The following is a 25,161-nucleotide window of genomic DNA, read 5'->3' on the forward strand; positions in this document are numbered from 1 at the left end:
TGCACCTTTCAGAGGAGACAGAAGATGGTAGATTTCCCACGTAAACTCCAGTGAATAGAAGTTCATTTTTAAACCGGAGCTGCAATCCATACATAGCAAATGTAACAGATTTAAATGATAGGAGACGGTCTTCTTAATGGTGTTGGGGGAAAAGCCTCAACCATAACATTGCCTTCAAGGAGTTGGATTATGTTCCCATTTCTTTTGTGAAAAAGAGTGTGAACTGAGTGAAAATTAAGCAACTCAAACTGCTTTATCATGGTGGAGGTGGAACTAATTTGCCAAACTTATTTATTAGGCGGCAGCTAAGATACAACTTGTACTCAAATGTACATCTACATTATTCACTCAAAATGGATCTTGGTAGAACAGGAGAGCCTCAGATAACTTTTGAGGAGGTCTTTACATTCCAACCATCAGAGAAATTTGTATCTCAGCTTCATCTTCATCTCTAAGAATCTAGTTATCACTTACTCAAGATACAGATGAGGAAGGCATTTTGCCTCAAAGTAACTCATCCATCTAGGAGGACCGTATACTTCCATCATAGAATTTAACTTTTTCTTAATTTTCCCTTTCACTCCTCTACCTAGAACTCCATTCCATGTGTTGGTCACTCTTGGTGTGAAGAACGGATATCAGTCTACTATTTATGTAAAACAGCTATCAAGCCAGGAAAGGAAATATTATGAGGGGTGACTGGAAGTTTGTTCAAACAGGTGGGTTCTGAAGCTTTTGAACAAGTGAAAAGATTCAGGGAGGGATCCCCAGAGAGTGGACTCTAACCACTAAAGGCTCTGACACCAACAGCAGAACAAAGGGACAAGGATGCACAAAAGGCCTTTTTCAAAGGAATGGAGTATTCAGGGAAATAGGGAAGAGATATAAGGTTGAAGGAGGTTGTATAGATAGGGTGGTGAAAGTCAATTGAGACATTTAAAAACAAGGAGTAGGATTTAAATTTAAGAAATGGGGAACAGGAAGCTATTACAAGTCAGTAAAGTCAGGGGTGATAGGTGAACAGGATTTATTGTGGAACAGGATATAAGCAATGGTTCACCCCCAAGATGTGCGGCCACACAGTAATCTCAAAGGTCCCACGCAGGCCGCTTACCAGCTATTACATCGTATATATCGCGCATGCACAGAAAGTTAAAGGGACCAAGCATTAAAACAGGCCGCACAGAACAAAGCACAGCTTATAGGGAACATTGGATACAAGTGGTACAGTTTTGGAAAGATTGGAATTTATGCCAACTAGTGGATGGAATGTCAGGAAGGAAGGGTTTGGAGCATTTGAATACTGAGGTGACAACTGAGGAACAGAAGTGGGCCATTCAGCCCCTCGAGCCTGTTCCGCCATTCAATTCGACCATGGCTAATCTATATCTTAACTCCATCTACCTGTCTTTGTTCCGTAACCATTAATACGCTTGCCTAACAAAAATCTATCAATCTCAGTTTTGAAATTTTCAATTGACATTTTGAAGTAAGATTTCAACAGTACAGAAGCAGAGATAGGGTGGAAGTGGGCAATGTTGTAGAAATAGAAGTGATAGAACGGTTAGGGGGTCTTAAACTCAATTCAGGGTCAAACATGATACAAAGTTGCAAATACTTTGCTTCAGCCTGAAAAAGTGGTCAGGGAGAGTAATGTAATCAGTGGCAAGGGAGCAAAGTTTGTGACAGGGCCAAAGGCAAAGGCTTTGGACTTTCCATTGTTAAACTGGAGAAAGTTATGACTCCTCCAAGACAGGATGTTACAAAAGCAGTGGCAGTGGAGGCAGATATGTGTGTTATCAACATATATGTGAACCTGATCCCAGGTCTACAGATGATGTCACCAAGGAACCAACTGCTGTTCAACTGAGTATCTTTGATCACCAGTTATATGTTGCACCTCAATGCCATGGAACAATCACCTTCAATAAGGTCAGCTTAAAATTCATCAGAACAAATTGCAACCTGATCCTAAATTATAAAAATACATGTTTACTTATCATCTTATTGCATTGAAGTATCTTAAAGCACTTCAAACAATGGTCCGGAATCTGCAGTTGTAATGTCAGCATTTGCCATCATTACAGAAACTTCTGGAGTCTGCACATGGTATTTAAACACGGAAATCCTGAAGTTGCTCCATCAGAGGGCGTGCTGCTGCAGTCTTTGCAGATAGAAATCAATTAGAAATCACTGAATTGTCGTGAGCTTCCACTTTTTACACTCTATTCTCACTGTAAAAACCCTTGAAAAAGTTGAGCCTTATTGAATGAGGTGTAATTAATTTTTTTTTAAAACAGCGTACTCTGCCATAATAGGCCTTGAAAAAACGGATTTTATATTTTTAGAATGTCAAATTTCTACATTCCATGATAAAAATTCCATAGATTTTTAGAATAATTTTATTTTGAAGTTTATGACATTTCAGCTTCCACCTTAATTCCAGGTATATCTTTATTTCGCTTTTCTGTAAAATTATAAAAAGTGAATGATAAAACCTGCTTGTTACTTCCTGGTTTGCTGCGTCAGAATTCATCAATGTGACTGGCTGCTTAGCGTGCTTACTGAAATCATTGTTACTGGCCACCAGAGATTCCCTTATAGATGGCGCCAGAATTAAATTAACGTTGGGAAAAGTGTTGGCTAAACATTTGTAGGCAGCTTTTTTCGAGGTCAGTGATGAGCACCATCACGTCACCGTTGACCGCAAAATCCCGGCTAACTAATTATTCTTGAAACAGTGACTGTTATAGAAGTAAATATAGCAATATCTCACAAATTTTGGTTGAGGAACGTAGTCCACTAAGATATTGGAAGAGGTAGACAGGACTTCAGGTCATCTCAACCAATGTCCTGCCCTAGGGTTCGGGATAAATGATGATCTCTATTGGTTGGTCACAACTCAGTAAAGACATGAGGTTGATTTCAGCTCTGAATTGTTAAGATTTCACATTCAGCTCTTAGAACACTAGTTGGCCGACTCAAGTATTTCCTTGTACATGTACTTTTATTGCAGATGGATCAAAAGAATTATCGACATTCTGGAATGATTTTGCATCCATTAATTAGATTTTATCTGACATCAGCATTGTCAATACTAAATGTTTTGTAATCACAGCTGTGATCAGTTAGGAATTCTCATTATGTCCAGTTTATTTTCCTTTATTGTTTTGGCTTGCATGGTCTCCACTTTATTTGGCAGCTAGCAATACTGAAAGCTCAATACATCCGTCAGCTTTTGTTTTTAAACTGGGGAGACTTATTTTTCAACTATATTCAAAACATCTCAAAACTGGTCAGTTTTCACACTTTCACTGTTTGTATTGTCCAAGAGACTCTGGAATACTGCAGCTTTTGTGTTGCTGCAAAGTAGTTTCCCTTTTGCATCAAGTGAGTAGTAGCACAATGAATGATAGGAATTATGGTTCAGAGAAGATAAAAATCACCATTTAACATAAGTCACAACTGCAAATGTGAACCATGATTATAAAACTGTTCATTAATAAAATTGGTAACAAAAAATATAATTTTTTGATTCAGTACCATCTTTCCAAATGTAAAGGGAACAAAATCCAAAGTAAGCTTAATCACAGATACAAAAAAAGGGCATTTGTTTGGGTACCAAAATTATGAAACTGATGAAGTGGAAAAATATGTGGACTCATCTTTAAAAATACATTTTAAGATTTCTGTCTTTCTTGACTCAGGTAGGCTGCAAATTCCACTAATGTTCTGGTCGGTCTTCCTGCCATTCCCTTTCGCAGGTATGGAACTTCATCTTTGTTTGACATCACACCAGCTATGTCAAGGTGAGCCCAGTGTGAGACTGTAACAAACTCTCGCAAGAACGCTGCAGCTGTACACGCACCACCAGACCTGCAGGAACATTTCAGAGCAGAGTGGAAGTTACCAAGTGGCAGCAAGTGAATGTATTTCTTTGGAAGTTCATCACAGATTTTTTTTTTTAATTGAAAATCCCCTTCAAAAAGAAAATTAAAACAAATTTTTTTCCAAATTATTCCCCCTTGAATTCTCATTATGTCCACTTGATCCTCAATTGAAACACAGTCACTCTCTGCCCTGCTGGGCAAATTTCTTGGGTGACTGTTTCATTGGGCCATCACTGCAACAACCTGTATGAAACTAACAAGCTCCCTCTTTTAATTTATATTTTCACTTTTCATCGACTAAGAGCATGTTCTCAAATTTTCAGTTTATTTTGAATAGTGGACAAAATGGTTCACTGTCAGTCACAATGCAATTTTTCAGTTGTGGTACAGTAACATTTACAGTATAATGAATAGTTATAGACTTGCATTCAATTGTTTCAACTCTAAGGCAACCACATCATGGGATTGATTTTCACGTGAAGCATATATCGGGTAGGCAGTGGGCTACTCCCAACCACCTGATGACATCTGCAGGAGGCCTAATCAATTTTTGTGATCAGGCCTCATTTACATTGACATGAGGAGGCGCCAGTGCTAATTGCACTTTTACGGATAGCTGGCTGTATAGGAGAGCAGGAAATCCGGCAATGCACCATGGACCTGCAGCAACACTTTAAAAGGGAAGGTGGAAGTGTCAGGAGTCAAACAAAGCAGCAGTTTTCAGAAAATATTAAATACTGGCTCATAACACACAAGACACTGCAGGAAAACTGAGTGCCAGACCCCTTTCCAGCTTTCCCCGACTGTAGCTAAATGCACCTGGAAATGGCCAGCTCCCGATCTGTACCGCCTGCAGTTTGTGCAATAGAATGCAGGTCGATACAAATATGGTGTTAGGGCACTGACGTGATGTGACCCTAATCTGCAAACAATACTCAGGCCTCTGCCTGTTTTCAGCCTAAATTAAGGTCAGCCTGAAAATGGGAAAGAACATACCTCCAGGGAATTCCATCCCCCACCCCGATTCTCATCCCCCCTACTGCTCACCTTATGCCTAATAGCGGGGTGGTCATAAGACAAAAATCTGTCCCCATAGTGTGCTCGACACAAAATAAAATTAAACTCGAGCTCAGATGTGTAAGATTAACAACATGCATTTATACAAGTGTCTTCAATGCAGAAAACATTCCAAGGCTCTTCACAGAGGCATAATCAAACAAAAATGGATGCCGAGCCACAGGATATATTAGCAGGGGCGTCCAAAAGCTTGGTCAAAGAGGTAGGTTTTAAGGAGGGTTTAAAACAAATTAAGAGTGGTGGAGAGGGATTTAGGGAGGGACTTCCACAGCATAGTCCCTAGATGGCTAAAGGCACAGTGCCAACAGTGCAGCAAGGGGGATATACAAGTTCTGGGGAGCTTGTATGGCTGGAGAAAGTTAGAGATAGCGAGAGGCAAAGCCAAGAATGAATTTAAACACAAAGACGGGAATTTTTAATTCGAAGCATTGGGGAACCGGGAGCCAATGTAGGTCAGTAATGATAGGGGTGGTGGGCGAGAAGGACCTGGTGCAGAATAGGATATGGGCAACCGAGTATTGGATGATGTGTAGTTTATGGAGGGTGCAAGATGAGAGATTGGGCAGGAGAGCATCGGCATATCCTTAAAACCTTTCAGTATCAAATCAAAACAGAAAATAGTTTGCAGATCTTTTACCACACAACAGTGACAATATTTGAGTTTACAAATGTAAAGAGTGCTTATTTGGAAGAGTACTGAAAAGTATTAATGCCTTAACGTAAAGGCAATTAACCACAGAATGCAAGTTCACACAAAATAGGAAACATCTAATGGATATAAATTTGCTCAGTGTAACTCCTCAGTTTGGTATAAGACTACAGAATTAGGATTTACGTCCTAAATAAAAATCTGAGTAATGAAAGTCCCACCCGAAACAGAACAACTTGTATTTATATAGCACCTTTAACATAGTAAAACATCCACATTATAAAATAAAATTTGACACTGCGCCACATAAGGAGATATGAGTGCAGATGACTAAAAGTTTGATCAAAGAGGTAGGTTTTAAGGAGCGTCTTAAAGGAGGAAAGAGAGGTAAAGAGGCGGAGAGGTTTAGGGAAGGAATTCCAGAGCTCAGGGTCTAGGCAGCTGAAGGCACAGCCATTGATGGCAGAGCAATTAAAATCGGGTATGCTCATGAGACCAGAATTAGAGGACGCAGATATCTCGAAGGATTGTGGGGCTGGAGTAGATTACAGGGATAGGGATGGAGGGATTTAAATACATGGATGTGAATTTAAAATCGAGGCGTTGCATAACCAGGAGCCAATGTAGGTCAACGAGCACAGGGGTGATGGGCGAATGGGACTTGGTGCAAGTTAGGACACGGACAGCAGAGTTTTGGATGACCTCAAGTTTATGGAGGGTAGAACGAGGGAGGCCAACCAGGAGTGCATTGGAATAGCCACGTCTAGATGTAATGAAGGCATGGATGAAGGATTCAGCAGATGAGCTGAGGCAGGGATCGAGTCTGGCAATGTTCTGGAGATGGAAATAGGCGGTCTTAATGATGGAGTGGATATGTGGTCGGAAACCCAGCTCGGGGTCAAATATGACACCAAGGATGCGAACAGTCTGGTTCAGCCTCAGACAGTTGCCAGGGAACGGGATGGAGTCAGTGACTGGGGAAAGGAGACAATAGAGAGGTTGAGAGAGGTGGTGGAGAGGCAGAACTGGGTGTCAGCATGTGGAACCTGAAGTTGTGTTTTTGGTTGATGTCAGAGGGGCAGCATGTAATGAGAAATATGAAGGGGCCAAAGATAGATCCTTGGGGGTCTCCAAAGGTGCAGGAGCGGGAAGAGAAGCAATTACAGGTGATACTATGACTACGACTGGATAGATAAGAATGGAACCAGGCAAAAGCAGGAACACAGCTAGATGACGGTGGAGAGGCGTTGGAGGAGGATTGCGTGGTCAACCATGTCAAAGGCTACAGACAGGTCGAGAAGGACAAGGAGAGATAGTTTACCTTTGCACTGTCACATAGGATGTCATTTTTTACTTTGATGGGAGCCCATTCGTTACTGTGACAGGGCGGAAACCTGATTGGAGTTCTGGGAAAGATGGGCATAGATTTGGGAGGCAATACGTTCAAGGATTTGAGAGGAAAGGGAGGTTGGAGATGGGGCAACGATTAATCTATAATTCTCGTTCAGATGCTAAACGACCTGCTGTAAAATTCCAACAATGGCCTGGATTTTGCTGTACTAATAACGGAAGGCTGTCATCCTTATTGCTGAGTAACAGTGACAGCAATTTCTGGCGTCCGCACATGCGTAATTAAACACGGAAATCCGGAAGTTCCTGTCACTGATGCCCTGCTCCTCCACAGGGTGTGCTGTTGCAGTATTCGTCGATGGAATCTGCACAGAAATCACAGTGATGGCGAGAACTTAGGCCAACTACCCCTATTTTCTCTCTAAACACAAATGAAAAGGCTAGGTGTTGTACAATCAGGAGTAGCTGAGTTTTTAAACAGCGTAGTAAGTGATAATTACTGAACAACTTCTCTGGATCTTGAAAAAAATAATTGCACAAGTATGGAGTCTCATTGCCTCAAGAAATTAATGTTGCAGATTTATTTTTAATAAAAATAATTTTTTTTTAAATTCTGCTTTTGTTCTTCTTTAATGTCTTTCCCTTAATTCCATGCGTATGTCCCAGCCTTTATTTTTCTTCCTATCCAATAATTTAAATAATAATTTATATTTCCAGTTTTAATTCCTACTTTGCCATCTGTGTCTCAGTGAAGATTGTTCAATCTGGTTGATTGAACAGCCTCCATGCTGCTTGACCTACTCACAGATGCCACAGAGCCCCTGTAGAGGGCGCCAAATTCAACAAGCCCTCTAAAAGTCTGTGGGCAACCGTACGCAAAGTGAATAGCAAAAACTGTTCCTTCGGCGCTCATAGCAAAATCTGGGCCAATAGCATAATTATTTCACTTGTTTTTTAGTACCCAGAAATCAACCCAAGTGCTAACATAAAAGTGCCATTGGATATGTGAATGAATAACGGAAAAAATAAAGTATGAGGTCAAGGCCCATGATGTAGGACATTAGAAAAAGTGGAGAAAGGTTTGGCAATATCAAGTTTGGGTTTTAAAAGCCGACACACATTGGCGAAGGGAAGACTTGAGGAGATAAGAATTTTCAAAGTTTTGTGGTTCTGTGATAGGGTAGGATGAGTTTAAATTTCAACACAGCAGGCTTACAACCTTATACTGCAGCATCATGAAACAAGCAAATGTAACTCCCTTATTTAAAAAAGGAGAGAGCGAAACCACAAAATTATAGACCCGTTAGTCTAATATCTGTCGTGGAGAAGTTATTGGAATCTATAATTAAGGACAAAATGACTAAGCATTTGGAGAAATTTGAGCTGATTACAGAGCGCCAACATGCATTTGTAAACATTGGGTCATGTCTAACATAGAAACATAGAAAATAGGAGCAGGAGTAGGCCATTTGGCCCTTCGAGCCTGCACCACCATTCAATATGATCATGGCTGATCATGCAACTTCAGTACCCCATTCCTGCTTTCTCTCCATACCCCTTGATCCCTTTAGCCTAAAGGGCCACATCTAAATCCCTTTTGAATATATCTAATGAACTGCCTTCAACAACTTTTTGTGGTAGAGAATTCCACTGGTTCTCAATTCTCCAAGTGAAGAAGTTTCTCCTCGTCTCGGTCCTAAATGGCTTACCTCTTATCCTTAGACTGTGACCCCTGGTTCTGGACTTCCCCAACATCAGGAACATTCTTCTTGCATCTAACCTGTCCAACCCCTTCAGAATTTTATATGTTTCTATGAGATCCCCTCTCATTCTTCTAAATTCCAGTGAATATAAGCCTAATCGATCCGGTCTTTCTTCATATGTCGGTCCTGCCATCCCAGGAATCAGTATGGTGAACCTTCTCTCCAACTCCCTCAATAGCAAGAATGTCCTTCCTCAGATTAAGAGACCAAAACTGTACACAATATTCAAGTTGTGGCCTCACCAAGGCCCTGTACAACTGCAGTAAAACCTCCTTGCTCTTATACTCAAATCCTCTCGCTATGAAGGCCAACATGACATTTGCCTTCTTCACCGCCTGCTGTACCTGCATGCCAACTTTCAATGACTGATGTACCATGACACTCAGGTCTCGTTGCACCTCCCCTTTTCCTAACCTGTCACCATTCAGATAATATTCTGCCTTCCTGTTTTTTTCCACCAAAGTGAATAACCTCACATTTATCTACATTGTACTGCATCTGCCATGCATTTGCCCACTCACCTAACCTATCCAAGTCACCCTGCAGCCTCTTAGCATCCTCCTCACAGCTCACACTGCCACCCAGCTTAGTGTCATCTGCAAACTTGGAAATATTACATTCAATTCCTTCATCCAAATAATTAATGTATATTGTAAATAGCTGAGGTCCCAGCACTGAACCTTGCGGTACCCCACTAGTCACTGCCTGCCATTCTGAAAAGAACCCATTTATTCCTACTCTTTGCTTCCTGTCTGCCAACCAGTTTTCTATCCACATCAATACATTACCCCCAATACCATGAGCTTTAATTTTGCACACTAATCTCTTTAGTTTAATTTAGTTTTTTTTAGGAAGTAACTAAAGTCTATGGATGCAGCTTATATGGTCTTTCAGAAGGCATTTGATAAGGTTCCACATCAGAGACTGTTAGCTAAAATTAAAGAAAAATTAATGACCTGGTTAGGAGACTGGTGTGAGAATCCTGGGAAGTCTCCATTTCAGATTTTCCCGACAAACTAACATGGACTAAATGAATTAAGTATTATGAGTTATAGGTTCAAGTTTGTATTTTGTTCCTGTTACACGACGCACGACGATTCTTGAATAATCATACTTTTAAACTAGTGTAATATGCCCTGGGTGGACCCGGTTAGATGGATTAGTTGATTATTAGAATATTCGTTTTCTATCTTTAGTGATGTAATCATAAGTAATCGATTTATAATCGTGTGCAAGAATTAAATGTAAAGGTTTATAATCATCAATTGTTTGGAATGATAACCTGAATTATATATGACATGTAAACCTTTTGCTTATGATTAAAAGTCTGTGAGTAAGCTGTAACCAAACAGCCTGGGGTGAGAAAGAGGAATGCCATGGTCGAATAGGGAGGCTATGGGTGAAGGTTGGATATTAGCCAACAGTAAGGATAGAGGCATAGAGTGCAGCTAGCCTGGGATGCAAGGTCAGATGTGGCTGCCACTGTGTTGGAATGTTATGAAGTCTGCGGTAAATTAAAAACATTGGCCTCTCACAGAAAGAGCAAGGACACCATATCTCGACACTTTGGAGATATGTTCATTTTGCGCTGCCGTAACTACCCCAGATATGAGTCTTGATGGTCAAAAACAGATGATGTAAGGCTGTCATAAGACCAGAAGCTGTATAAGTCACGGTGCTGCAGATGTGGCACCTTTATGGTTGGATTTTGGGTTTTGGATGTAAGCCAGTGATTGATTCAATAAGTCTCCATAGGCTTAGAAAAAGTGAGAAAAAGTCTAAGAAGGGGTCACTTGGGCACTTAGAGGGTAGAGGCATTCGGCCAAGAGCTTGGGAACATCCACCAGATGAGCTGAGGAGGGGGCAGGTTGTCGGAGGACCCATACCGATGGACGAGGGAGCCTAGAGGCCAGGGCTGACATGGGTGGATTCGTGGAGATCACGACCTTCTAACCAGGGTACAATAGATAATGTAACTCACATTTGCGCCTTGTTAGACTATTGCTCAGATACTGTAATGTATTAAGTCTTGCTTATACTGAATAAAAATAATCACCGTCACCAATAAAGGTCACATCGAATCTTTCGTACCTTAACAGTGGAAACAGTTAATTGGTCAGGATCCCGAAACTCTAACAATAGTTAGATAGTGGAAGACATAGAGTAGGGTTAATGGGTATGTACTTGAATTGGAAGGAAGTGACTAGTAGTGTCCATAAGGGTCTGTGGTGGAGCCTCATCCATTCACTATATTTATTGATGAATTAAGAGAGAGCCATATATCCAAGTTTGCTGGTTGGCGACACAGTAAGTCGCGTAGATAAGAAGCATAAAATTATGATGCTGGTAACATTAGAGAAGGATGAATTTCAGAAACAAGGATATTGTACTGTAAAGATAGGCACATATAAATATTGAGCTCAAGAATTTTTAAGATTGAAATACATAGACTTTTAAAACACAGGTTTTTCATCACAGCAGGAGGCAGTGTATGGGAAGGAGATTGCTGCAATATAAAAGGCAATATGGTGCTATAGAACATGCATCAAAGATTGTTCATAATAAAGCTATGGCTCAGGTAAAGCAGTGATCGGAAGTAGCAGTATGGTGTGAAAATGCATGGGGGACTCCTATCTCCGTTTGGCAATCGGTTCAAAAAACTAGGTGGTCATAAAACATCAGATGGTGTTGGATTCAGCAGGAAGCAGACCATAAAGAAAATGGTATAAGAAGAGATTCCATGTTTTTATTTAGTTAGAAAGAGATCTTTGACTACCTTCGAGACCCAAAAAGCAATCTTAGCAATTCCTCATTAAAATCCACACACGTGTCAGAAACTCGGCTAATGTGCACTATGCTGTATGGGTGTTTACAAGATTAATGTTTTGTCAATAATAAATTAAGTGAATCATTATATTACTATCTCTACCTTTATGAATCGGTTTAAAGGATAAAGGACTTATTCAACAGTTAGCCTTTATAATTAGAGAGCTAGTATATAAAAGGGAAGGAAGTTTTACAACTATGATACAAAGCCCTGGTTAGACCACATCTGGAGTAGTGTGCCGTTCTGGGCACTGCACTTTAGTGATGTATTGGCCTTGGATTCACGAGAATGTTATCAGAGCTCCAAGGGTTAAATTACAAGAGATTACATAAACTAGACATATTCCTTGGAACATAGAAGATTACTGCTGATTGATTTGATTGAGGTTTTTTGGACTTTGAAAGGAATTTATAGGGTAGATAGAGCAAAACCTTTTCCGCTGGTGGGGGAATCCAGTACAAGGGGACATAACCTTAAAATCAGAGCCAAACCATTCAGGAGAGAAGTTAGGAAACACTTTTTCAAGCAAAGGCTGGTAGAGGTGTGGAATTCTCTCCTACAAAAAGCAACAGATACTAGCTCAATTAATAATTTTAAATCCAAGATCGATAAATTTTTGCTATCCAAGGGTATTAGGGATTTGGAGCAAGGCAGGTGGATGGAGTTAGGATTCAGATCAGCCATGGTTTCATTGAATGGGGAAACAAGTTCGAGGGGCTGAATGGCCTACTCCTGTTCCTATGATTCAATTTCTTCAGTTTCATGCAATGTATGTTTAAAGTCATAAACATATGTGGGACATCCTGGAGAGATGTATGTTGGTCAGTGTTCTCGATCAGGCCAACATCCCCAGCATCGAAGCACCACATTCAACCAGCTCCGTTGGGCAGGCCACATTGTCCGCATGCCTGACACAAGACTCCCAAAGCAAGTATTCTACTCGGAATTCCTACACGGCAAGCGAGCCCCGGTGGGCAGAGGAAACATTTCAAGGACACCCTCAAAGCCTCCTTGATAAAGTGCAACATCCCCGTTGACACTTGGGAACCCCTGGCCATAGACTCGAGTCTCGTCGCCTAGAGCATGCAGAGAACAAGTGCAGGCAGCGGAAGGAGCGTGTGACAAACCAAACACCCCACACACCCAACGACTGTCTGTCCCACCTGTGACAGAGACTAACTGCCGTATTGGACTGTACAGTCACCTGAGAACTCACTTTTAGAGTGGAAGCAAGTCTTCCTCGATTTCGAGGGACTACCTATAATAATGATGACCCCCCCTGTGTAAGCCCCAGATAGAAGCCGATGATGTTGGACATCTTGGGGAGTTAAGGTTAACAATCAAACTTCTTTGTATCTTAAAGCAGCAGGCTTTCCAATATAAACATGATGATATTGAAGTATTGTAAAAGGAATGCATTGTCAGGCTTTCCGATATAAACAAGATTACTTTGAGGTGTCATGAGGAAAAGGCATTGCTTTTTTTCTGAAACAAAGTGTTTGTGAGGGAATAAATGTTAGCAATGACATGGTTAATGTTTCATTTTAGGGGAAGAAACATGGGAAGTAGATATCCATTGATTGATTGATTGATTAATTAATTAATTCACCCATTAACAGATAGCAATTGGTCAAAGATACTAGAAAATGTTATGTCAGGAAGTCTTGTTTAAGGTAAGTGGTTGAGGCAAACAATTGCAAACTGTTTACATAGATAGTGTGTTTTCAGATAAAGTGCGACATCCCTACTGACGCCTGGGAGTCCCTGGCCCAAGACCGCCCTAAGTGGAGGAAGTGCATCCGAGAGAGTGCTGAACACCTCGAGTGCATGCAGAAATCATGCGCAGGCAGCGGAAAGAGCGTGCGGCAAACCAGTCCCACCCACCCCTTCCTTCAACGACTATCTGTCCCACCTGTGACAGAGTCTGTGACTCTCGTATTGGACTGTTCAGCCACCAAAGAACTCACTTCAGGAGTGGAAACAAGTCTTCCTCGATACCGAGGGACTGCATTTTATGATGATGTTATCAGAGGATTTGGGAAATAGATAAATCATTGATATTTTCCTTTGATGTAGTCAAAATATTGTATATAAAGATACAGAAATTGAATATCCACTCTTTGTATACAGTTGAAGACCAATCACCTTTACTGTGCATCAATAAAGTCTGTTCCGTTTACTCGACTACGAAGGGCTCAATTTTCCCCAATGTCGTTTTTTGGCGCATTTCAAGAGTTACGCCCGTTTTTTTTGGCCCCGACTACTTAAAAAAAAAACTTGCAAGTTTCTACGTTCTAATTTTTGAAATTGGCGCCGTGCAAACTGTCCTTTAGCTTTGGAGAGATGGAGCCTAACGTCCGCATTGAAAAAAGGATAGCCCCCGCCCCGTTCTGCACATGCACAAAAAAAAAATGAAGTTTTTTACGTGACTGCTGTGGGCAGCATGCCCAGTACACCTCCCAGTCTGCATTTGGCCATTTTTAAAGAGCTTTGTGAGAGAACTTTTAGAGTGCTGTTGAGAACTTTAATTCTCAGGGGAAAAATCACGAGCTGTAATATGCAATGCGGCTCAAGGACCAAGAATTTCTCACAAGAGGAAATGGAGACACTAGTTACTGTAATTGAGGCCAGATGGCACGAGCTGGATACCAGTAGAGGTCACATAAAAGTTTCACCAAAAGAAATGAAGAAACACTGGAACCAACTTGCAAAAGATTACTGTGCAATGGTGACCACCCCGAGGTCTGGAGGCCAGTGCAAAAAGTGGCAGGACCTTGGTCAAGTAGTTAGTGTAAGTAATATTTTCATTTATTCACTAGAATTGCAATTGTAAACGTGACCATCTGTATGTCCCACCCAGCAGAAAGACACCCTCTCTAAAAAGTTCTATTTTCATCTTTGCAGAGGAAGGTGGCACACAACAAAAGAGAGAGAACTCGAACAGGAGGCGGCCCAGCAAATCGGCACCCACTGAAACACTTGAAAAACAGGGTTCGCTGCTTTGATGGGTTCTGTCCGGAGAAAAGCAACCATCACTGCACAAGCTGGGCCCACACTCGAGGGAGAGGGCAAGTCCTGCAAATTCCACCTCCTGGCTTTGCTAAAAGTCAAGTCCTGCACGGGCTAGCCATGCTTCGGTTTCTGGGGATGTCTCCATCAGCTACGCTTCGGTTGATGCAATGTGCTATCATTCATCGTGGTCCTTCAAATGAGCCTGCTGCTTGCGCTGTGTGAGCCTACTCGTGCCACCTTCCCCCCTCCTCTGCTGCTAACCATTTGTCTCTTCAGTTATATTTTGCAGAATTTAAGGCCAACCTGATGAGCCTGAAGATGATTTCAGAAGATTCAGACGCGGACGAGCCTGAAGAGGAGAACATCTTCCAATCCCACCTTCCAGACCAAGAGCATGGGGGTGAGGGGGAGGGGGGAGGATAAAGCCCTCAATGTTGTACTCACTCTGGAGCAGGTGCAGGCGCCGCCCATTGAGGTGCTAGCCCCTTTCCTGAGTGGTACGAGTGTTGGGACATTCCATGGTTTTGCATAGTCCGAGGCTGCGGGTTCCAGTGGGGTGCAGCGAGCCACACCCAGGATGAGGAGGGGCAGGAGAGCTCGACCGCGTTCTCCTGAGGTGCAAGATGCAACAGATGTGGTTCAGATGATGACAATGAGTGCAGAGAGCATTTACCTTACGCGATCAGTCCTGGACACCATCAATGGGGTGGGTGATGAGGTATTGGGACAGTCGAGAAAAGTAACAACACTCTCACGAGAAATGGGAACACTGTCGGTGCACATGAGGGAGGGAGGGTCGCAGGTAGCAGATACATTGTTAGTGAACATGAGGGAGGGAATGTCGCGGGTAACTGATACACTGTTGGTGAATATGAGGGAGGGAATGTTGCAGGTAGTTGAGACACTGTCAGGGCACATGAGGGAGGGAATGTCGGAGATAGCTGCTGCTAGAAGGGTACATGCCAGACCACTCGGTCATTGATGGAATCAACAGCCACTCCCACGCCAATCCCCAGGCCAGCCTCTGAAGAGGCCCAAGCCGGGCCTTCCACATTATTGCCTGCCCACGCACCCCCATCAAGAAGTACGCATTGCCCGAGATGCTTGAAAGGATAAGCTTGGTACCAACCCGAGAAACGCTGCGCCACCGCCTGCGGGCAGGGGTGAAGTCACCAAGACCAAGGGCAGCGGGCGGTCTTCGAATAAGGTGGCGGAGAGAATGGTGCAGTCTTTATTTGCTGCTATTGTTGTTATTATTGTTGTTACTATTGTAACTGTTCTTAAATTAAACGTTTTCTGTAAGTGATGTAAATTTACAAGTTTAAAAGTTTGTAAGTGATCTTAACTGAAAACTTAAAAGTGTGATACAAGAATATTGTTATTAGTTAAGTACAAACAAGTGTTAAACATTTGAATAAAATATATTTTAAATTATAACTGAATCATTTCCATTATTTGTTCCATTATTAACACAACTTTTTGAACTAAAGAAGAATTATTTCCATTATTTGTTCCATTAACACAACAACATTATGGAACAGGTCCAAACAGTAAACATGGTCCATTTGGAATAGTTGCCGCTGTACCTTCAGGCAGCAAAGCATTCACAGATGAGCTGCTGCCAGAAGGCTCGAGCATTCGTTAAAGCCCGAGCATTCGTTAAAGCCCGATCTCCTCCGTCATTGTGCTCCGAGTTCAGGTAGTTGTATGGCTTCCTCGTTCTCATCAGCAGCCACGCTCACCTCAGGTGGGTCTTCGACTACCAGTTGCTGCCTCATGATGGCTAAGTTACGCAGCATGCAGCACATAACAGTGAACTGACCGGCAATCTCAGGGGAGTATTGCAAGTAGCCTCCGGAATGGCCCAGGCATCAGAAATGCTGCTTCAAGATGCCAATGGTCCTCTATTATGCTGCGCATCGCAATATAGAAATATAGAAAATAGACGCACCAGTAGGCCATTCGGCTCTTCGAGCCTGCACCACCACTTAATGTGATCATGGCTGATCATGCACTTCAGTACGCCATTCCTGCTTTCTCTCCTTACCCCTTTGATCCCTTTAGCCATAAGGGCCACATCGAACTCCTTTTGAATATATCGAACGAACTTCTGTGGTAGGGAATTTCACATGCTCACAACTCTGAGTGAAGAGGTTTCTCCTCATCTCGGTCCTAAATGGCTTACCCTTATCCTTAGACTGTGACCCCTGGTTCTAGACTTCCCCAACATCGAGAACATTCTTCCTGCATTTAACCTGTCCAATCACGTCAGAATTTTATATGTTTCTTTGAGATCTGAAGAGATAGCAAAGTTTCTGTTTAAAGAATGGACTCAGTCGAGAATATTTTGTGGATTTTATGGGGTCACCCTGCGCAGATATGTGAAAAAGCTGGTTTTGTTAAAACTCCAGAGACCGCATGGCAGTTAGCTCGGACAAAAGAACTGTCAGTCATCCATTGACAAAAGAGCTGTCAGCCAGGAAGGGGAGGGGCCATTCAAAGCCACTCTAATATGCAAAAGTACTTCTCACCTCCATCTCAGAAGAAGAGCAGAACAATGAACCCACTAGCCTGGCCAGCCATAGAGGAGCCGGGTTTTTCCCAACACAAAGACTGAGAGAGATGCCCAGATTAAGGGCCATCAGCCAAATACACACGGGTTGGATGGCCCATCACTGATCAAGTACCCGTGCTTAGAAACAAAGGGATTTTAAAGATTGGCGGGAAAGATAGGGGTAGCAAGACTCCCAGAGGTCTTTCCACTTTATTTTTAGCTTGGAGCTTGGAGTGAAGCTTGGAGCTTGCAGCTTGTATCTAGAGAGATCTCTCTCTCCATCTTGCTCCACCAAGATCGATGTACCAGAGGAAGTGGCCACAGTACCACAGAAGAAGCCACCGAGACTGAAGACCAGGCAGTGACTTCCCACAGCTGAGCTGAGAAAGGAAACTGGCTGCGTGTGGTGGTGAGCATGGTTGAGAGTGTCCCAAGCCAGTAACCAGATATCCTAGGCGAGCTGGGTAAGGGCTCAGGGTTTTCTCAGAAGTGAAGCTTTACAGGGCTATTCTGAGGAGGGTAATTTGTTGGTAGGGGTAGAGTTAGAATCCACCAGGGAATTACTGCATGTTACTAGGTCTCATTTCTGTACTGTATGTATGTTGTTTGTAACCTGGATTTTATTCTCCACAGAGACAGTGATTTCGTTTAGTAGTGCATGTTTTAAATAGTGTATGTTAGACCAAATAAATATAAGTACGATTTTTCACCGAAGCATTCCTGTCCGTGACTCATTTAATTTACACTCCGAATAATAATTCCCGAGTCTAGAACTTTCGTAAGGCGGGGGCGAATCGAACCGTCCGTCTAGCAATTGGGCTAGAATCAAAACCGTTTACAGATCCCCCCTCATTCTTCTAAATTCCATTGAATACAAGCCTAGTCGATCCAGTCTTTCTTCATATGTCAATCCTGTCATCCCGGGCTTCAGTCTGGTGAACTTTCGCTGTACTCCCTCATTAGCAAGATTGCCCTTCCTTAGATTAGGAGACCAAAACTGTACACAATATCCAAGGTGTAGCCTCACCAAGGCCCTGTACAACTGTAAGAGGACCTTCCTGCTCCTATACTCAAATCCTCTCGCTATGATGGCCAACATGCCATTTGCCTTCTTCATCATCTGCTATACCTGTATGCCAACTTTCAATGACTGATGTACCATGACACCCAGGTCTCGTTGCACCTCCCCTTTTACAAATCTGTCACCATTCAGATAATAATCTGCCTCAAATTTATCTACATTATACCACATCTGCCATGTATTTGCCCAAGCACCTAACCTATCCCAAGTCACCCTGCAGCCTCTTAGCATCTTCCTCACAGCTCACACTGCCACCCAGCTTAGTGTCATCTGCAAACTTGGAGATATTGCATTCAATTCCTTCGTCTAAATCATTAATGTATATTGTAAATAGCTGGGGTCCCAACACTGAACCTTGCGGTACTCCACTAGTCACTGCCTGCCATTCTGAAAAGGACCCGTTTATTCCTACTCTTTGCTTCCTATCTGCCAACCAGTTCTCTAGCCACGTCAATACATTACCCCCAATACCATGTGCTTTAATTTTGCACACTAATCTCTTGTGTGGGACCTTGTCAAAAGCCTTTTGAAAATCTAAATACACCACATCCACTGGCTCCCCCTTATCCACTCTACTAGTTACGTACTCAAAAAATTCTAGAAGATTTGTCAAGCATTATTTCCCTTTCATAAATTCATGCTGACTTGGACTGATCCTGTCACTGCTTTCCAAATGCGCTGCTATTACATCTTTAATAATTGATTTCAACATTTTCCCCACCACTGATGTCAGGCTGAAGGTCTGTAATTCCCTGTTTTCTCTCCCTCCTTTTTTAAAAAGTGGGGTTACATTAGCTATCCTCCAGTCCATAGGAACTGATCCAGAGTCTATAGAATGTTGGAAAATGACCACCAATGCATTCACTATTTCTAGGACCACTTTCTTAAGTACTCTGGGATGCAGTCTATCAGGCCCTTGGGATTTATCGGCCATCAATCCATCAATTTTCCGAACACAATTTGCTGACTAATAAAGATTTCCTTTAGTTCCTCCTTCTCGCTAGACCCTCGGTCCCCTAGTATTTCCGGCAGGTTATTTGTGTCTTCCTTAGTGAAGACAGAACCAAAGTATTTGTTCAATTGGTCTGCCATTTCTTTGTTCCCCATTATAAATTCACCTAATTCTGACTGTAAGGGACCGACATTTGTCTTCACTAATCTTTTTCTCTTCACGTATCTGTAGAAGCTCTTGCAGTCAGTTTTTATGTTCCCTGCAAGCTTACTCTCATATTCTATTTTCCCCCTCCTAATTAAACCTTTTGTCCTCCTCTGCTGAATTCTAAATTTCTCCCAGTCCTCAAGTTTGCTGCTTTTTTTGGCTAATTTATATGCCTCTTCCTTGGATTTAATACTATCCCTAATTTCCCTCGTAAGCCACGGTTGAGCCATCTTCCCCTTTTTATTTTTATGCCAGACAGGGATGTACAATTATTGAAGTTCATCCATGTGATCTTTAAATGTCTGCCATTGCCTATCCACCATCAACCCTTTAAGTATCATTCGCTAGTCTATCCTAGCCAAATCACGTCTCATACCATCGAAGTTACCATTCTTTAAGTTCAGGACTCTAGTCTCTGAACTAACTGTGTCACTCTCCATTCTAATGAAGAATTCTACCATATTATGGTCACTCTTCCCCAAGGGGCCTCGCACAACAAGATTGCTAATTAATCCTCTCTCATTACAAAACACCCAGTCTAGGATGGCCAGCTCTCTAATTGATTCCTCAACATATTGGTCTAGAAAACCGTCCCTTATGCGACATGTTGTATTCCCGCTCAGCTTCCGTTCGGGTTACGCGCAGGGGCTTCATGAGCCAGGTGGCGGGGCCGTACCCTTTGTCTCCCAGCAGCCAGCTCTGCCCTTCTGGCTGCTGCTGAAACGTGGCAGATATAGCGCTCTCGTGTAGGATGACTGCATCATGGGTGCTCCCATGGTATCATGCATCAACTGCCATGATGCTGTGCATGTCGTCACAGACGAGCTGCACAAACACGGAGTCGAAGCCTTTTCTGTTCCTGTACATCTCGGAAACCTCCAAAGGTGCTCGCAAGGCGATGTGGGTGCAGTCAATGCAGCCCTGTATCTTTGGGAACCCAGCAATCCTGGAGAAGCCCACAGCCCTGTCACGCCTTGCCTCGGTGGTCATGGGGAACTTCATGTAGTCATTCCTCTTGGCATATAGTGCAGCAGTCACCTGCCGAATGCAGATATGTGTTGCATGTTGAGAAATGGCGCACACATCCCCAGTTGTGGCCTGCAATGATCCAGATACATAAAATGAAAGTGCAGCTGTAACCTTTGCTTCAACTGACAAAGCAGTCCTCCTGATGCTTCTCGGGCGCAGGTCTGCTTTTATTAACTCACAGATCTTGTTACAACTTCTTTGCAGAAATGCAGCCTTCTCACACAGTCTGCATCACTGAGGTTCAGGTATGAACGCCTGCCTCGATATACCCGATGTGGGTAAGGCCTCCTGCCCATCATCCTACGTGCTCTGAGGTTTTTCATGTGATGATGTCTAATCAATCTTCTCCTCTGCAGCACCATCACCCAGAAAGCTTGCACCAGGCATTGTCAATATTGCCCCCATAATTAAATTGTAACTTTGCAAGGAGGTCAAAACAGCAGGACAAAGCACTCAACCTTCTTTCCTCTCTCTCTATTCCCAAGATCGACGCCCTAGTATGGACCACACCCTGGTCTGCACATGCGCTTAGAACGGGAAGCTCAGTATTAAGTGAAGACATTTGGGGCAACGAAGTGTAATGCAATTCTTTAATTTTTTATATTTTTCAAAGTACCACCCCACCACCGACCGAACGGCTCCTCACCGGGCTCGAGGGCCAGCCAGCAAATCGCTCCCTCGCCCAGACATAGGGGCTCAACGTCCACCAACCCCCCCCCCCCCCGCCCGCCCGCCCCACCCCCCCCCCAACCCAACTGGGCTTCTTTTGAAGCTGCTGTATAGTAGATGGGTTCTCATCCCTTCAGTTCGGCTTCCACCCCCCCACCCTCTTTTGAAGCTGAGCCCCGAGCCCGTGTCTGGGCGAGGAAGCGATTCTGCCGGCCGACTTTCGGTGGTGGCGTGGTACTTTGAAAAAAATCAAAAATTAAAGAATTGCATTAGACTTCCATTTTCTCCCTTTTGGCTTTGAAAAAAATTAAGCTTCATGATGCATATTCTTTGTCTTCCTGACTCCCTCCAAAACTTCACCTAAAAACAATGGTGTCTTTCTGCGCTGATTTTTTAATGTGTGCTGGTTTTTCTTAAGTGCCCAGAAGGTTTTGTAGGAGTGGTCACATACACCGTCCTAGGAAAAATGTAAGTTGGCCAAACTTGCTTAAATGTGAAAAACTGGCGCAGACATCAGGTTACACCCCCATGACACAAATAAACACTAACTTAAAAAAATCGTACCAAACTGAGTTACACTGGCGTAGAAACTTTGGGGAAACTTGGATATTTTAATTAACACCAAAAAATGCGGCACACGTCAAATAAAAAACAGCGCAGATAACTGGGGAAAATTGAGCCCGAAGTCTCGTGCTTACTCGAAAGTGTTGTTGTGAACCAGAGGAGAAAGGAGATTGCTTAACAATGTAATATGAAATAAAGTGAGAATTGTTTCGATTTAAGGGCATGATACTGTATTCACCTGTATTTGCCGATGTTATTCAGGTCTGCTAGTTGCGATTCTGTGATCTGTCTGGTGTAATGCTGGAAGAGTGGCATCCTCCACACTCTATCTCCAGTCACAACACTAGCCTAAACAAGAACAGTACATGCTCAGCATTATCCATTATGGTTAAAAATGCACCATCCAAAACTGAAAAGGACATTAATTAAACCTAAATTCTCAATGAAAAAACATTCTATTCATATTACTAGTGCTACACTTTAAAAGATAACAAGGTGAATAAACTATCAGCACAAATTTTAATGATTTTCAAGCTACTCCACACACTGCTAATTAGACCATGCATTGTTACTAATAAAAGCACCAATTGTTTAGAATCTGAGTGCGGTAAATTATTTAAAAATAGATGTGTTTTTGAGCCACCGTGCTTATGAAGGACTTGAATGGAAGATGGGGCTGGATATAAAAATTGCCCTTTCTTGTTACAATATTATGGCCCTATAATATAGTCGAACATCAACTTACAAAATAAATTAGGGTATTTAGTTTTAAATACACTTTTGATTGCAGTTCTGCAATTGATTGATTGCAAGATTGATGACGACTTGTTATTCCCAAATTCCTGCTGATGTTGCTATATCACTGTACGGTACAAGCGGTGATAGAAGCTGGTTGGTCAAGTTAACAGACTCACTATGCTGTTGGTTCGTTGTTCTTTCTGAAAATTCATGGTGGCTAACCAGGAGGGAGAATCAAGGCTACAGTACTTGAGCAGTGCCGACTCACTCTATCTCTAAGCTGTCCTGGTCTGCAGTTCTGTTTCATCCCTCGCCTCATTCTTAACCAAAAACTTTTTTCCTTCCTTTCAGGTGTCAAGGATTGTAAACTTCAACAACTCTTGGACACCAACTCCCCTCCGGAACCTTCTTCCCCTACACTTCCCTCTGATCCCATCCCTTCTTCCAATCTCACCCCCTGCAGTATTTTCACTATCCCCTCTGACCTTCCTCTCTCTGACCCCGAACGATCAGTCCTCAGCAAAGGCCTGAGCTTCATCCCTTTACGCCCCCACCTCAATGAATTTTGAGCTCGGCACGATACTGAGCTCTTTTTCCGCCGCCTTCGCCTTGGTGCCCACTTCTGCAGCCAGGAGTCTTCCCCCCCCCCCCCCCCCCTTCTCCCATTTTCAGAATTCTCGCTCTACCTGGACCCCTCCCCCTCTGGCCTTTAATCCTCTCCAGACCTCTTCATTGCAAACTGCCAATGGGACATTGGCTGTCTCAATTTCTCTGCTCCCCTCACTCACTCCAACCTATCTCCCTCTGAACTTGCAGCACTCCGCTCTCTCAGATCCAACCCCGACTTTGTCATTAAACCTACGCTCCCAGCATTCCTAAGGGACCACTCCCTCTGCGACACCCTGGTCCATTCCACAGTCACCCCCAGCACCCCCTCCCCTTCCCATGGCACCTTCCCTTGCAAGCGAAGTAAGAGAGGAAATAGCAGAGGCCTTGACCATCATGTTCCAGTCCTCTTTGGATCTGGGCATGGTGCTGGAGGATTGGAGGACAGCTAATGTAGTACCCTTGTTTAAGAAGGGAGAAAGGGATAGGCCGAGTAATTACAGGCCTGTCAGCCTAACCTCAGTGATGGGAAAATTATTGGAAAAAGTCCTGAAAGACGGGATAAATCAGCATTTGCAAAGGCAAGGATTAATTAGGGTCAGCATGGATTTGTTAAGAGAAGATCGTGTCTGACTAACCTGATTGAATTTTTTGAGGAGGTAACCAAGAGGGCCGATGAGGGTAGTGCGTACGATGTAGTATATATGGACTTTAGCAAAGTTTTTGATAAGGTCCCACATGGTAGACTGGTCATGAAGGTTAAAGCCCATGAAATACAGGGCAAAGTGTCAAGTTGGATCCAAAATTGGTTTGGAGGTAGGAAGCAAAGGGTAATGATTGATGGATGGTTTTGTGACTGGAAGGATATTTCTAGTGGGGTTCTGCAGAGCTCAGTACTGGGACCCTTGTTTTTTGTGGTATATATCAACGATTTAGATTTGAATTTAGGGAGTATGATTAAGAAGTTTGCAGACAACACTAAAATTGGCTGTGTGGTTAATAATGGAGAGGAAAGTCATGGACTGCAGGAGGATATCAATCTACTGGTCAGGTGAGCAGAGCAGTAGCAAATGGAATTTAATTCAGAGAATTATGAGGTGATGCACTTTGGGAGGGCTAATAAGAAAAGGGTATACACATTAAGCGGTAGGCCACTTAATAGTGTAGATGAACAAAGGAACCTTGGAATGCTTGTCCACAGATCTCTGAAAGTAGCAGGCCAGGTGGATAAGGTGGTTAAGAAGGTATATGGAATGCTTGCCTTTATTGGCCGAGGCATAGAATATAAGAGCAGGGAGGTTATGCTTAAAGTGTATAATACGTTGGTTAGGCCACAGCTGGAGTATTGCGTGCAATCTGGTCGCCGTATTATAGGAAGGACGAGATTGCATTAGAGAGGGTGCAGAGGAGATTTACTAGGATGCTGTCTGGAGTGGAGAATCTTAGTTATGAGGACAGATTGGATAGGCTGGGTTTGTTCTCATTGGAACAGAGGAGGTTGAGAGGAGACCTCATTGAGGTGTACAAATTATTGAGGGGCCTGGACATAATGGATAGTAAGGGTCTATTTCCATTGGTGGAGGGGTCTATTATGAGGGGGCATAGTTTTAAGGTGCAAGGTTTAGAGGGGAATTGACGGGGGCTTCTTTACGCAGAGGGTTGTGGGGATCTGGAACTCGCTGCCTGGAAGAGTGGTGGATGCAGAAACCCTCACCACTTTTAAGAGATGGTTGGATGGGCACTTAAAGTGCAGCAACCTGCAGGGTTATGGAGATGGTCATTGGGATTAGACTGGATGACCTTTTGTTGGACGGAGCAGATATAATGGCAAGTACTGCAGGGAATAGAATACGGCCAGGGTGATCTCCTGGACTAGTTTTGATCGCCTGGATGGGTCGGAGAGGAATTTTCCCAGATTTTTTCTCCCTAAATTGGCCTGTTTTTTAAATCTGGCTTTTGCTTCTCCCAGGAGATCACATGGCTCCGGTTGGGGTGGAGTGTAGAATGTTTTAGTATAAGGGGTGTCACAGTTGTGGTGAGGCGGATTGGTTGGGCTGGGTGCTCTTTGCTTTTCCATCATTGTTCATAGGTTTATATGTAACCTTTAGGGCTGCTGGCCAGGGGCCGTGTGGCTCTTTGTCAGCTGGCATGAACTCGATGGGCCGGAATGGCCGTCTCCTGCGCTGTAAATTT

General features: G+C 43.1%; 1 protein-coding gene across 1 annotated transcript in view; it reads right to left on the bottom strand.

Annotated features, from left to right (window-relative positions):
* Window positions 1-2,988: 2,988 nt before the first annotated feature.
* The window catches only part of LOC139255587 (cytosol aminopeptidase-like), a gene marked incomplete at its 5' end in the record, with an annotated part of 45,533 nt that continues 23,360 nt past the window's right edge, over window positions 2,989-25,161 (bottom strand). Inside the window, 2 exons of the mRNA XM_070873955.1 lie at window positions 2,989-3,876; window positions 21,863-21,972. Coding sequence (XP_070730056.1) covers window positions 3,681-3,876; window positions 21,863-21,972 — 306 coding nt within the window. The remainder of the gene's footprint in view (window positions 3,877-21,862; window positions 21,973-25,161) is intronic.

This window comes from Pristiophorus japonicus, unplaced genomic scaffold, assembly GCF_044704955.1.
Source record: "Pristiophorus japonicus isolate sPriJap1 unplaced genomic scaffold, sPriJap1.hap1 HAP1_SCAFFOLD_618, whole genome shotgun sequence".
NCBI classification, from domain to species: domain Eukaryota; kingdom Metazoa; phylum Chordata; class Chondrichthyes; family Pristiophoridae; genus Pristiophorus; species Pristiophorus japonicus.